This window comes from Oryzias latipes, chromosome 10 (genome assembly GCF_002234675.1).
Source record: "Oryzias latipes chromosome 10, ASM223467v1".
Lineage (NCBI taxonomy): Eukaryota > Metazoa > Chordata > Actinopteri > Beloniformes > Adrianichthyidae > Oryzias > Oryzias latipes.
In genome coordinates, this window is record NC_019868.2 from 89,004 (window position 1) to 101,507 (window position 12,504).

A 12,504-nucleotide genomic window follows, 5' to 3' on the forward strand; every position below is an offset into this window, starting at 1 on the left:
GAAGTGCAACACGAGACAACACAGGTGAAATACATTAACATTGGACTGACGACACATGACAAAAAGTAGATTCGTACAGCACTACAAAATGGTAAATGCCCTATATAGGAAAGAATAAGGAAGGAATATGGACCCAACCCTAGGTTACACAATTGTTTTTTTGTTTTATGATAAATTTCCAATTCAAGAAAAACTCTGTGGACGCAGGAAAACTTTGTATGTGATGACTCTGACAGTCATTCTGACATTCACCATTACTGCTACATTTTTGGAACAAACTCAGAAGCACGTCTCTTTCTACTGCAGTGCAAAGAGTTTAGACTTTTCTGCAGATTACTGACACAGCTGAGTTGTATTTGTTCATCTGTAAAATATGTTTTTATGAATGTTTCCTAATGTGTCAACAAACCAGTTTGTTTTTTATTTACTCTTTAAATTATTCTGTATTCCAAAGAATGTTTATAGGAGCCTGTCATTACTGATGATTAATAGGTGATCTGTTTGACACAGTTGGTCTTTTTCTAACTTCTATGGAAGGTTTGTTTCTCTCACTCAACTATAACGCCTAACTTTGGGTCACAAATGCAGCTGAAAACTGTTGTGTGTAAGTTGTAAGCTTATGGTTTCATGGGTGGGTGTTTCTAACACTTGCATGCCTAAAAACTTTGTTCAAGGAAGCGATTAGAAAACTGCTTCTGAACTTGAAATAAGAGATGACAAAAAGGATCCCAGGGGCAACTGTCTGACCGGTTCTGTGAGGCAAGGAAGTCCTTAGAGGCACTGCTTTGTGTCTCCAAAAGTGTATTTGCACATTTCTGTCTTTGTGCAATTTTCTCCAAACAAAGGCTGATACCATTAAGTTTTTAATGGTTTGCAAATGAAGGGATATTTATGGAGTGAAGTGAAAAGCTACAGAAAAGAGGGAACTTTATATTTGGCTTTTGACTCTAGTTTAGAGTTGATTAAAAACCTGGATCATAACTGATACCTTTTTTTATGCTTGTGAGCTATGAATTAGAGGGCCTTTATCATTAAAACAATTTTTTTTAGCTTTAAGTATATTATAATGTTCATTCCTTACTATAAACCACCCCAAAGTGGTATTTTGATACGTTCACTCATCTCTGAGTGTTCCTCTAAAAACCTGCACTCTGAGCACCAGCCCCTCACAATCCACGAAAATGAGTGGGTTCTCACATCCTGACATCACAAAGTGAGAACAGCCCCTTCCAGGAAGAGTCTGCACTGCCAGCCCCGCCCCCAGACTAACAGACACACCCATTTTCACCAAGGAGATAGCTGTGATCAGCAAAACGCTTTCCTTTTAAATGAACAACATGCACATCCATCTTTGCAAAAGTTCAGATGTTTGTTTTTTTTCCTGGGCAAAACACAAACACGCTGCAGAAGCGACTCTAGGATGACGTCATGAAAAGAGAGAGAGAGAGAAAGGCGGAGCCTCATAGATCAAGTTGTCTTACTTCCGGATAGGAAAGTTGCAAGCTGCAAAAAAACCTAATATTTCATTAAAAATATCATCCTTCCGTGTGCCAAAGGAAATATACTATCATAAACATGGATATAGTTTAACTCTGAAAGGCTTCAGAATAGCATGGTATAGGCCCTTCAACTGCAAATGATGAAAGCAGAAACTGGGTTGATGGAACAGGTAACTTGGATGCACTAAATTTGTTAAGTCTTGGGAAGATTATTTTCGTATTAGAAACTTACCACAGTTTACTTAATTATAGCAGAAATAGAAAGGAAGTATGTGGCATCAAGGCACATGAAAGGAAACTTTGGTGTCACTGTTTCAGGGCTTCTGGACTGTTTCCAGTGGGTAAATAATTCCCATAGTGCAGATTGCTATTTTTCACACCTTTGTTCTTGTCAGTAGGGAGTCTCTGCACTTCTTCCACAAGAATCTAGACAGGCTTTAAATTATCTGTGAAACAGGGAAAGTTCTGGTTCAGAAAGAGCTCAGGTTGGAAACCTCCTCTGTGCCTTTTTTCTGTTGATGGAAACAGATCAGTTTCCAGCGTGAGTAACAGTCGACAACGATGACAACAAGTTTCCACTCAACTGTCTGACATGCTTTTGTGCTGAAATGAACAAAAAAAAAAAAAGATGATGAAGCATTATGCTCAACTTAAAAAATAACACCAGAAAAAATGTTATATACACAAAGTGGGGCAGAAACCGGTTCTGTCAGTTCCTCTTAAAAAGATGAGAAAGGTCTGTAACGTTTATCATACAAACGTTACTTACCAGCTCAATGGCTTAGAGGAAGAGTGTCTGTCCTGAGACTGGGAGATTGTGGGTTTAAATTTGCAGCACAGTCATATCAAATACTCTCAAAATTGTACCTTCCTGCTTGATACTCAACATTAATGGGAGGTTGAATGTTCCTACTCTCTGAAGGGGCAGGGTAAATGCAGAGGGCAAATTTCACACAGCCAGGTGTATGACAACTGATGGGACTTTAACCTTTAACTTCAACTGTGAGAAACCAATTAAAAAAAGGGAATCCAGGAAATCCTATTGTATGATTTTTAAAGAATTGATTTGTATAATGGAGCAAAACAATTTTATTTGGTCAATAAGAAACAAAAAATACTGTTTTGTCCTCTAGATTGATAAGAAGAATCTGAGCTATAGGTACTTCAGTAAAATTCAAACAAGGTCACGTCAGAAAGAAGACACTTATGGAGAGGGTACAGGAAAGACAGAGCATTGCAGATCTTTATCAGATTTCCTCACTTCCTTCTTCTTATTGCCTCTTTAACTCACAGAAAACCTTGCATTTAAAATGTTAGAAATGTTAGAAAGAGATTCTTATAATGCAAAAAAATTTAATGCCACTCTTTTTTCTGCTTGTATTTACTTTGCTTTTCTAACAAATCTACTTGCTCGATAGTGCTTCAGTGATCTTCATATAATCTAAACATGTCATATGTCAGACAGTAAATATTCATGTCAGCAGTTTTGGATTTGTGTGGATTTACTGGCATCCTTAGTCGTGTTGTGTTTTCTTTTTTGTAGTATTGACCTTTAAAGTGTAATGGGTTTTTAAAAGAAGCTCTTAGTAACAGAAAGTTTTTTTGTTCTTTTACTAGACAAAAATAGAATCTTTAGCTGCATTTGTTGATTAGGCCGCACCCTTTACATTTTAAAGGATTAACTGTTTTATACCAACACACAAGCCACACCTGTATATTGGCCACATGCTCCCACGTTTAAAGATATTGTTTCAACATGTTGTAGTATACGTTCTGCACGTCTCCAACTGTCTCAGTTGGGGGGAAGTAAATACTAATTACATATCTTCTTTCCAGCATTGTAGTCTATTTATTTGAACACACACACACAAACAAACAGCCAAACAGCATGGATGTCACTTCTGCTCACAGCCCCCTCACTCATGGTTTTACACCCACGATTCCCCACTTACCATGAGTCTTAGGGGCTGAAGGCGGGGCTAACCCCCGGGTCGCCACACTGTGTTGTAGATTGAGGATGTATATGTGCTGAAAACAGGCGCGTGTGTGTAAGAAAGAGCAGGGAGCTGCAGCGGAATGAGGGGAGAGCTCGAGTGCAGTGCAAGATGGAGTGACACCAAGAACAGCCAAAGTGTGTTGGGGGTGTGTTTTTATGTTTGTTATACAGAGTGAAAGAGAACTGTAATAAAAGAAGGTTTCCCCCAGAAGAAGATGAATGATTCTTTATTAACCTGCTCTGGAGACTCTGGGGGTCCAAACGGGGAAGTGAACAACCGAAGGAAGATCTGCCTTTAGCAGAGAGGAAAGAAAAAAAATGTAATTGCAGGAAAGGTTCAACACATATTTACAAAGAAAGGCGGTTCACAGAGTTTTCAAAGTTTTAATAATATACCTGAGCTTTTCTTTCCAAACATTGCCTATGACACAGCAGTAACACGGCAGCAATACGGTAGTAACAGGGCTGGCTAAAAAAACGTACCGGTAAAAGTCACTGAGAGTAGCAGCAACTGATAGGCACACATGGTGCCGCGCAGAGGCAAGCGCTGTGCAGCGCGTGCACTGGAAGTTTTCCACTACAGTGACACACCATAACACAGCACTAACAGGGCTGGTTTAAAAAACATAAACGTAAAAAAAGTTACTGAGAGCTTTCTTCATCTTCCTCCTGTGCACTGAAACCATGGAAGTCTTCCTCCTCAGTGTCAGATTGGAATAGCGTCAGACATTCTTCACCACACTCTCTCTCAGTGTCTCCTTCGTTGTTGCTGTCAGTGTCACTCTGAGGTAAATTCTCTCCTGTTCTTGCGCTGTCCTCTCCGTCACACAGCAAACCGGCTTTTCCAAACCCGTTGGTGATGGTGGATTTTTCACACTGCTTTTAACGATTGCTTTTAACTCGAAAGCTGTGTCATATTGTAGTGGCGGTCATTAGAGGTAAGATCGGGCCTAAGAAATCCAACCCGACCCGACATGCCCGCGGGCATTAGAGCCAAACCCGGCCAGAACCCGACCAATTAACTTGATTTGTAGGCCCGAGCCTGAAGCAAACCCGAAATTTCAATTTATCCCATAGTATTTTTGGCAGAAAAAAACGCAAGATTTAAGGTTAAAATAATTACATATTTTTATGATCATGATAAATTCATTTGAACAATGAAATAACGCTGGAACACAGAATAAGAGGCCAGACAAAGAGAGTGAAAGAGAGATCTTGATGCGCAATCGCTTAATGCGGAGAAATACTGCAGCCGCGGCGGTGCATGTTTGCCTTTTCAGTTTCCCTGTCTTAATTTTATCCTTGACTTCTTGTTGCGCGATATCGGGGATACCTAAACAGAATAGATGTGGACTTGCGAAGGGAAGATTACATTCACGACACGTGCGCAGAGCTGCGAGTGGCCAGCGCCCCCCTCTTTCTGCCAGTTGCTGGACCACCGTGTATGTCAATCAACGGTGGGCTGGTGGGATAGAGGGGGCGGGGTCTACCTGTGTGTGTGTGTGCGTTCGGTGAACGTTCTCCCTCTGAGCAAGAAGAAGCTGGCTGTGCCTTTCGGTTCGTGCGGTAACCGTTCTGACATACAGGATTAATAAAGAGCTGTTTGACAACCGCCCGCCTAAGGAGCTTCTTTGCAGCCATTACAATATGTTTAGTAAAAAAGTCAGCGAGAGAGAAGCCCGGCCCGAACTGACCCGGACGTAATGATTGTCGTTTGGGTCAGGTCGGGTTCTGACTCGGGCTCGGGCTTAAGATCTTACCTCTAGCGGTCATGTGCACGTTGGGTCTAAAGGCAGCAAGGGATTGTGGGATGCGGCCAAAGTAGGGCTGAGCATGGGTGTTTCTTTTTGTTGCACCCTTGACTGAGCGGTCTAAGAGCAGAAGTCAGGTCCATGCTGTTTGGCTGCTTGTGGGTGTGTCAAAATAAATGGACATAATGCTAGAAATCAGAGTATGCATTCAGCTTCTCTCATAGCCTCCTCCTGAGACTAATCAGAGTCAAGATGTGTGTGGTTCCTGGATAATTGACCATCCCTTTCAGATGTATGAGTGACAGCTCAGATGACTGATAGCTTGAACAGTTTACTGTTCTTATTAAATTTCCTATTACTATCTGTTTGTGCTATTCATTCTCAAAGTGGGAATTTATATCAAACTTGCATTCCCCCTGTCTCTCTCTGACCCTATCTGCTCGAGCGCCCCTAGCGGTCGTTAGAAAAAATGCATCAAGTAGCCGCATCCTTGAATAAGCAACAGGGTTAAAAGCGTGTGACAAAAGTAGCGGTTTATAATCCGGAAATTACTGTAAGAGTCTACTTTTTGCGTTTTTTTTGCTTTGTTTTTGTGTGGAACTGTTTTTTCTCTGTGTTTGCCTGCCTTTCTTTTTCAAGATCTAAATCCACTGCAAAAAAGCATGATGGACTTGTTTCACAAGCATCCCTAAGATCTTTTTCTTGATTTGGTTACATCTGTGTTTCTAAGAGGCAAATGCTGAGGTGTGACTGAGCTCCACTTCTGAAGTCACTGCATAGAATTGTCTTTGTCTCCTGATTAGCAATAGAATAGTGAACACTTTTCAAAGTTTAGTAAAATGATGAACAGTTTGCTTGTCCCTGCCTGCTTTTCAGAAACCAGTCAGAGACGTATCTTCTTATACAAAATGTGGTGTCAGAGATTTGAAAAGAAAACCTGAGTGAGCTTCAGCTCTGCCACAAAGCTTTGTTTCTGTTGTTTGATGTGAATATGACATGCTGTGTAATGATGTTGTGCTCAGTCTCATAGACCTGCACAAAGGGATCTCATGTCTCTCTCCTTCTCTTTGTTCACCAGGGGAAGTGACTGCAGTCGAAGGCTCAAAAACGTACGTTTTATCGCTGACTTTTGTTCTATCTGTGTATTTTCTGTGTTCAGTGTTTAAAATGTGATTTTTACCAAACCTTTTGTTTAACAAAGTGTCAAACTCGTATTCTAGTTGGTGTCTAACTGATCATTTTTCCTGAAAATATGGCTGCACTGTTGACTCTTTCATCACTCTATGGATTTTTTTTTACCTTGCTTTGAAGAACCTTCTGTAGCCTACAGCCACATTGCACTCACTTATTCCTAAAATCTGTCCCACGTCTTTGTTTTTTCCTGATAATGCAAATTCAAGTGGGAGCCCCTCACGCTGGCCCGGCCCACTCTGCAGTCAGAGCAGCTCTCACTTTGACGCTGCTGAGCAGTGAACAAGTTCATCTGCGGTGCTGTAGAGCTGTGCTGGCTCTTTTAGCTGACTAAACACAGGGACTCTGTGCTACTTCAGCAGTCATAAATGGATCTTGACTGCCTGGCCGCCCACACCATATTCAAGTTCTGCTGCGGTGACATGTTACTACAGTACAGTGTGGAACTGCCTATGTGATCTAAAGTGAGGACCAGGATCTCTGCAGCATGTCAGACATGGAGGGACAAAGAGCCTGCATTGAAGGGAGCTGAAGGGTTTGTGGCTGAAGGTGCAAGCTAGCAAAGAGCTGAAGAAAGATTCCTGTGTGGAGCTTTAACAGACATTTGTGCCCATCTTTAGCAGGTGAAGGTTTAAAACAGAATGCATATGTTTTTTTTAAACAGTGTTTATATATATATATATATATATATATATATATATATATATATATATATATATATGTGTGTGTGTGTGTGTATATATATATATATGTGTGTGTATATATATATATATATATATATATATATATATATATATATATATATATATATATATATATATATATATATATGTGTGTGTGTGTCTGTGTGTGTGTATATATATATATATATGTGTGTGTGTATATATATATATATATATATATATATATATATATGTGTGTATATATATATATATATATGTGTGTATATATATATATGTGTGTATATATATATATATGTATATATATGTATGAATCTGTTATTTTAATAAAAACATATTAGGTAAATTTTACCAGCCTATGATTGTTTTTTATGTTTGAATTAATGAGAATTGAGTTGGTGCATCATGCTAATGTTTATTTTCTGTTTGAAGATATTGGTAAATCTTAACCATGTAGTCAAGAAAAATTACAAATATAAACTAAAAAGATGCAGATAACATTCCACTTTATTTGTCTGCGTTTCATTAAAAGTTGGTGATACTGCAGAAGATAACCAGATGATTTTTTTTCTAAACAGTTTGGTGATTGTGAGGCTTCTTATAAATGCAATGCATAGTTCTTGACATCACATTGTGTTGAACTTCTGTGTGTGCACGTCCCATGTATCCGTCTTACAAAGACATGACATCTGATGTTGGGCTGAAGTGTTCTGGCAGCACGGCAGGTTGTTTTATGGTGGTTACATAGTCTGATTTGATTTGGGTGTGTTTGGAAACCAATAGAGCAAATGTGTCTGACCTACTTTCAGTGGGAGTTGGCCTGAGTGTGCACTATTCTATTGACCCAAAAGTGTTGTAGTTTTCAGCCAATTGGTATTGTTGTCTGCAATACTATATATGATAACAATGGGGCCTCAGCAGCTGCAGTAGATGTAACACTTTTCCCAGTGCAGTTGTTCTTGTAGTGTTACTATATGACAGGTGCAAAATTCAGCATCCCAAAGTATTTTATAATCATACTTCTTTTGTGAAGGGCAATTTCAGTTTTTGTTTCGTTTGCACAAAGAGAAGGACTTAAGAAGACACAATAAGCAACACTGAGCTTTCCTATCAAAGCAATTCCCTTAGAGTGCTAGTTGACATGGAGACTGTAAATCTAGCTGGAAGCACTTTGCCAACAGAGCAAAAGATGCTGCCCTGCTGGATCTCCCTGTCGCTGAGCTGCCCTGTTCATTCTGAATCACTCATAGTTAAGTGAGTCACATGCAACCGTACGGGGGTTGATTTGTACGGGTCCTGCAGGTTTGTGGGTTGTCCAGGCTGGTGGAGTGTTGTAGGCAGGAGGGCCTGCATCTTAAGGGGAGCGCAGGTGTGTCTTTCAGTTCCATTGAGGCTCACACGTCCACCTCAAGAGACGCCATGCAAATGAAACATACAATTGTCATGCATGTAATGAGTGTGAGGCCCGTATCCACCAGAAGAACGGTTGTGACTAATGGTTTATCTAGTTGACAAGGTTCAACTTCACACTTGCACTAAAAACTCACTTTGGGATAAAATATTGCCAAGAGAACAGAGAAGGCTCAAGAGGCTAAAAATGTGCAAGAAACATCAAACCAAGTATAAATGGAAGGAAATACACTGCTACCATCCAGTTCAGTTCAGAAGATTTCCATAAGGCGAACGTGTGCTTTAACAATGGTTCGGGCTAATGCAGTATAAATGATTTTGTGTATGTTACATCCAGCCGCTAGTTACAAAATTTGGTCCCCAGAGAAAGCATAACAACAATAACAAACGACAAAAGAATAGTTGTTGTTCTTTTTTTGGGATATCCCTTCGGTTTTGCGCCGGATCCCCTTCCTGACACAACCCTGTATTTTATACGGCTTGGGGAGCGGCACACGGTACCCAGACGTCTGCCTCCCTGTGGCTACATAGTTAGGCAGTAGCATGAAGGGTCTTGCCCGAAGACCCAGACTGGATGGAGCTCATTGTTATGCACCCTGGCAATCAAACACTGGTTTCCTGCATCCACTTAACCAACTGAGCTATCCACAGGTAAAATGAATCGTGACAAGACTTTTAGTTGTCCATAACCCGTGATTGTCAGTCTCAGGTAAATAAACTTACTTAGGGTTAAATTTTCTAAAGTTGTTGTTGTGTTCCAAATGAAAATAAATCAGCTTGTGTATCAGCACTGTCTCTATTATAGCCTCCTAAACTATGTTTGATGTACTACAGTGTTTACTGTCACGCGTACAAAGAAACCTCTCAGTTGACGTGTTCCCAGCATGCACTTCATAACTGTACAGAAACTGGTGCAGTCTTGTTTTTAGCGATATACTTCAAGTACCAGACATTTAAGGAAATGTCCCTAATTCATCCAAAAACTAATAATATGATGTTGTTTGGTAATGATCCTAATGACTGTAATGACTCATGCTTCTGTTTCTTTGAATTTTTTCCATGAAAACTTTCCCTCCAGGTGATTGTGCCGTCTTGATTTCTCATGCAGGTTTTGATTACCGTCTACTGGCTTGGTCGTGCTGCCAACAGCTTCACCTCCTACAGTGGGCCAACACTGGACCTAAAAGAGTTTGAGGCCCTGCTGTCACAAATGCAAAAGGTATGTTTGAGTTAAAGCCATCAAAAAAGCATCATTTTCAACATCTTTAGTGCTTGGAGCTCTGAAAGTACAGCCAGTAAACTTTAACAAGCAGAATTGTGAACCCGATTTTTTTTATGTGAAGAAAAAATAGACAGTTTAGTTCCTGCAACAATGAAATCTCCAGCCAGCTCAATCTCTGTTTGATCACTTAGTGATGGAGTCAATATCCAGGGTTAGGGGTCCAGAGGATTCTCAAAATGTGGAAAAACAGAACATCATTTTTTCCAGATCTTTTTTTGTTTTCATAAAAAAATCGATCAAAATGGGAACCTCAGCTTATTAATTCTACCTGTTAGCCCCTCTGTCCAAAAGCTGGACCTCCTCTGACAAAAATGCTCATTTATTGCCATGATGTCACCCCATGAAATCTATTCCACTCTGTCACAACTTTTCTCTGAGAAATGAGTCAGCTCAAGCGTTTCCCAGATGTGGGCGCATCGCAGATGAATAAATATGGGAAAGTTTTAAATCTACAGAAGAAAAAAACATATAGTAAAAACTTTATCTAAAGTAAAAGAATCAAATAAGAATGAGTTCCTGCGCATTATTTTGCTTCCTAAAACCACATGAAATGCCACTTGAAAACCGGCCTCACAAATCTTACGATTTAAAGTCAACAAGCAGGTGGATTTGCTGTCCAGGTGTTTTTTGCCTTAGTATTGTTCAGTGGGTGACCTGTGTTGTTGAGGATAGTCTTCATCCTGCTGTCCATTCTGTCCTCCCCCAGAGACCCCACAGAGTCAACCCCCTCACCCAGCACCAACACACACTCCCTGACGAATTTGTCCAGCCCAGCCCGGTCCCTCACTGTTGCCCATCCAGACCCCGCCATGGAAAACCACACTGGCCTTAACCGACTGATAAAAATGTGTAGCATTTCATTTTAGACATTGAATGGCCATAGCCTTCTCAAAAAGAAAACTCTGCTCTGACCTTTCTTGTAAGAGACCCAGGTCTGCACGGACCAGTCCAGTTTGTGTTCAAGGTGAACTCTGAGATATTTGAAGTACGGCACAATCTCAATGCTGTTTCCCTCTAGGCAGATGGGAACTTTTCTCCTTCCTGCTAAATTCCTTTCATCTCTTTAGTTTTCAGTATTTTCAGATTTTTTAAGTTAATACATTTTTTGTGTTTGTCAATACTTAACTCAGAGAAGTCCTGTCTCTTTTTGATGTGGGAACATAAGTCTGTGTGTGCTGACACATTCCCAGGAGGCAGAGGTGACGGAAAGCCCAAGTCTCAGCATCCGGGACAGTGGCTATATCGACTGCTGGGACTCTGAGCGCAGTGACTCTCTGTCTCCGCCGCGTCACGGGCGCGAGGATTCATTTGACAGCCTGGACTCCTTTGGTTCCCGCTCACAGCAGACCCCATCGCCAGATGTCCTGGCTGTCCGCGGTAGTAGTGATGGTAAGAAGTGGTTCATTTAAAATGTTTTATGATAACATTTCTCCTCTAGTTTAGACTGATCATGCAGGGGCTGTGCCTTTGGCATCATTTGGCCTCAAATGATGCCAAAATGTTCAAGTTAGATGTGTTTTGGTAAAAAGTGTGCCTATCTTCTGCTGTGTTATACATTTTGTGTCATTAACTGTCTCTAAACCCGTCATGGACATTTTCTTATGCAACAGCTCTGTTCTCTTAGGACCGACTCAACTTCAACTGTTCAAGGCAGTACTTGTGCTCATTTAATGTTAACCTGTGCTTGACTGTCGTACTTTCCCAATACATGGAAAAAAATCCTAATAAAAAATAATTGAATTACTTGGAGTGAAGATGAAACTTGGAAAGTTTCTGCGGTCTGCGGTCTGCGGTTGATAACAGATTTTGACCTGGCACTCTGAGTATCTTTAAAGACCTCTGAATATTTTTCAGACCAGGAGACAGTTTTGTGGTGGCCGTCAATTTTTGAGGGGTGAATACCCTGACCAAGCTACTTGGGAAAAAATGTTGGTTTTAAAGTTTGTAGATCTTGAAAGGTGTTAGTGTGGCAAGCTTGTAAAAGTGGCCATTCCCAGTTGGTCGCACATTTTCTATTGAAATATTTTGTAACTTTAAATCTTTGGCTCAAGATTAACAAAACGAACAAACAATATGACGGTGAAAGGAATTTGAGCATGGTTAACGAAACACCTTTGTAGGTTTTAGATGCAGATTCATCTAAAATTACAAAGGGTGCCCCCTCCCCCCCTTTCTCCTTCTGTAAGGCTGTCTGAACTGCATGTGACAGCGTCAGGCGAAAAGTGCCTAGCACTGTGATCAGCCTCATCAACTGTCTGAAAAACACATTGCTTAAGATGCTAACCATGAAAGCACGGCCAACTGCAGTCACATTCAACACAACATGGTGGCGCTATTGTGCCATTGATAAAGATGAAATGAAATGACTGTCAACACACTGGTTAGAATAAATAAGCCATGCCACCGTAACTCCCCCCTTTTGTCTTTTCAGGCTGGTCAGAGCTGCATGTGACAAGTTAATGTAAAATCCACTCTTTTCCAAATGGCGACTTTTCTGTTAGTTTTATCTCCATAGCAACCATTTTATGTTTTGGTCACCCAGGGATTTTTAACAGATTGATGTCAGTTAAAGAAGAATCTCTAAAAGTAAACTTTTGGATTTCCTTACGACGGAGGTTAGTTCTAACCACGCCCACATTCCTAATATAGTCATAATCATAGTGATATCATTTTGTTTAACTCTTGCCAGTAGGTG

At 40.5% G+C, this 12,504-nt stretch overlaps 1 protein-coding gene across 10 annotated transcripts in view; it reads left to right on the forward strand.

Annotated features, from left to right (window-relative positions):
- limch1 (LIM and calponin homology domains 1) overlaps window positions 1–12,504 on the forward strand; it is a 92,869-nt gene that overhangs the window by 48,417 nt on the left and 31,948 nt on the right. For 9 of the 10 annotated variants that reach the window (XM_023959453.1, XM_023959454.1, XM_023959458.1 and 6 more), the window contains 3 exons: window positions 6,325–6,355; window positions 9,636–9,746; window positions 11,000–11,198. In XM_023959453.1, coding sequence (XP_023815221.1) covers window positions 6,325–6,355; window positions 9,636–9,746; window positions 11,000–11,198 — 341 coding nt within the window. Of the gene's footprint in view, window positions 1–6,324; window positions 6,356–6,390; window positions 7,061–9,635; window positions 9,747–10,999; window positions 11,199–12,504 lie in introns of those variants that run through there. The other variant, XM_023959462.1, reaches the window with a different exon arrangement.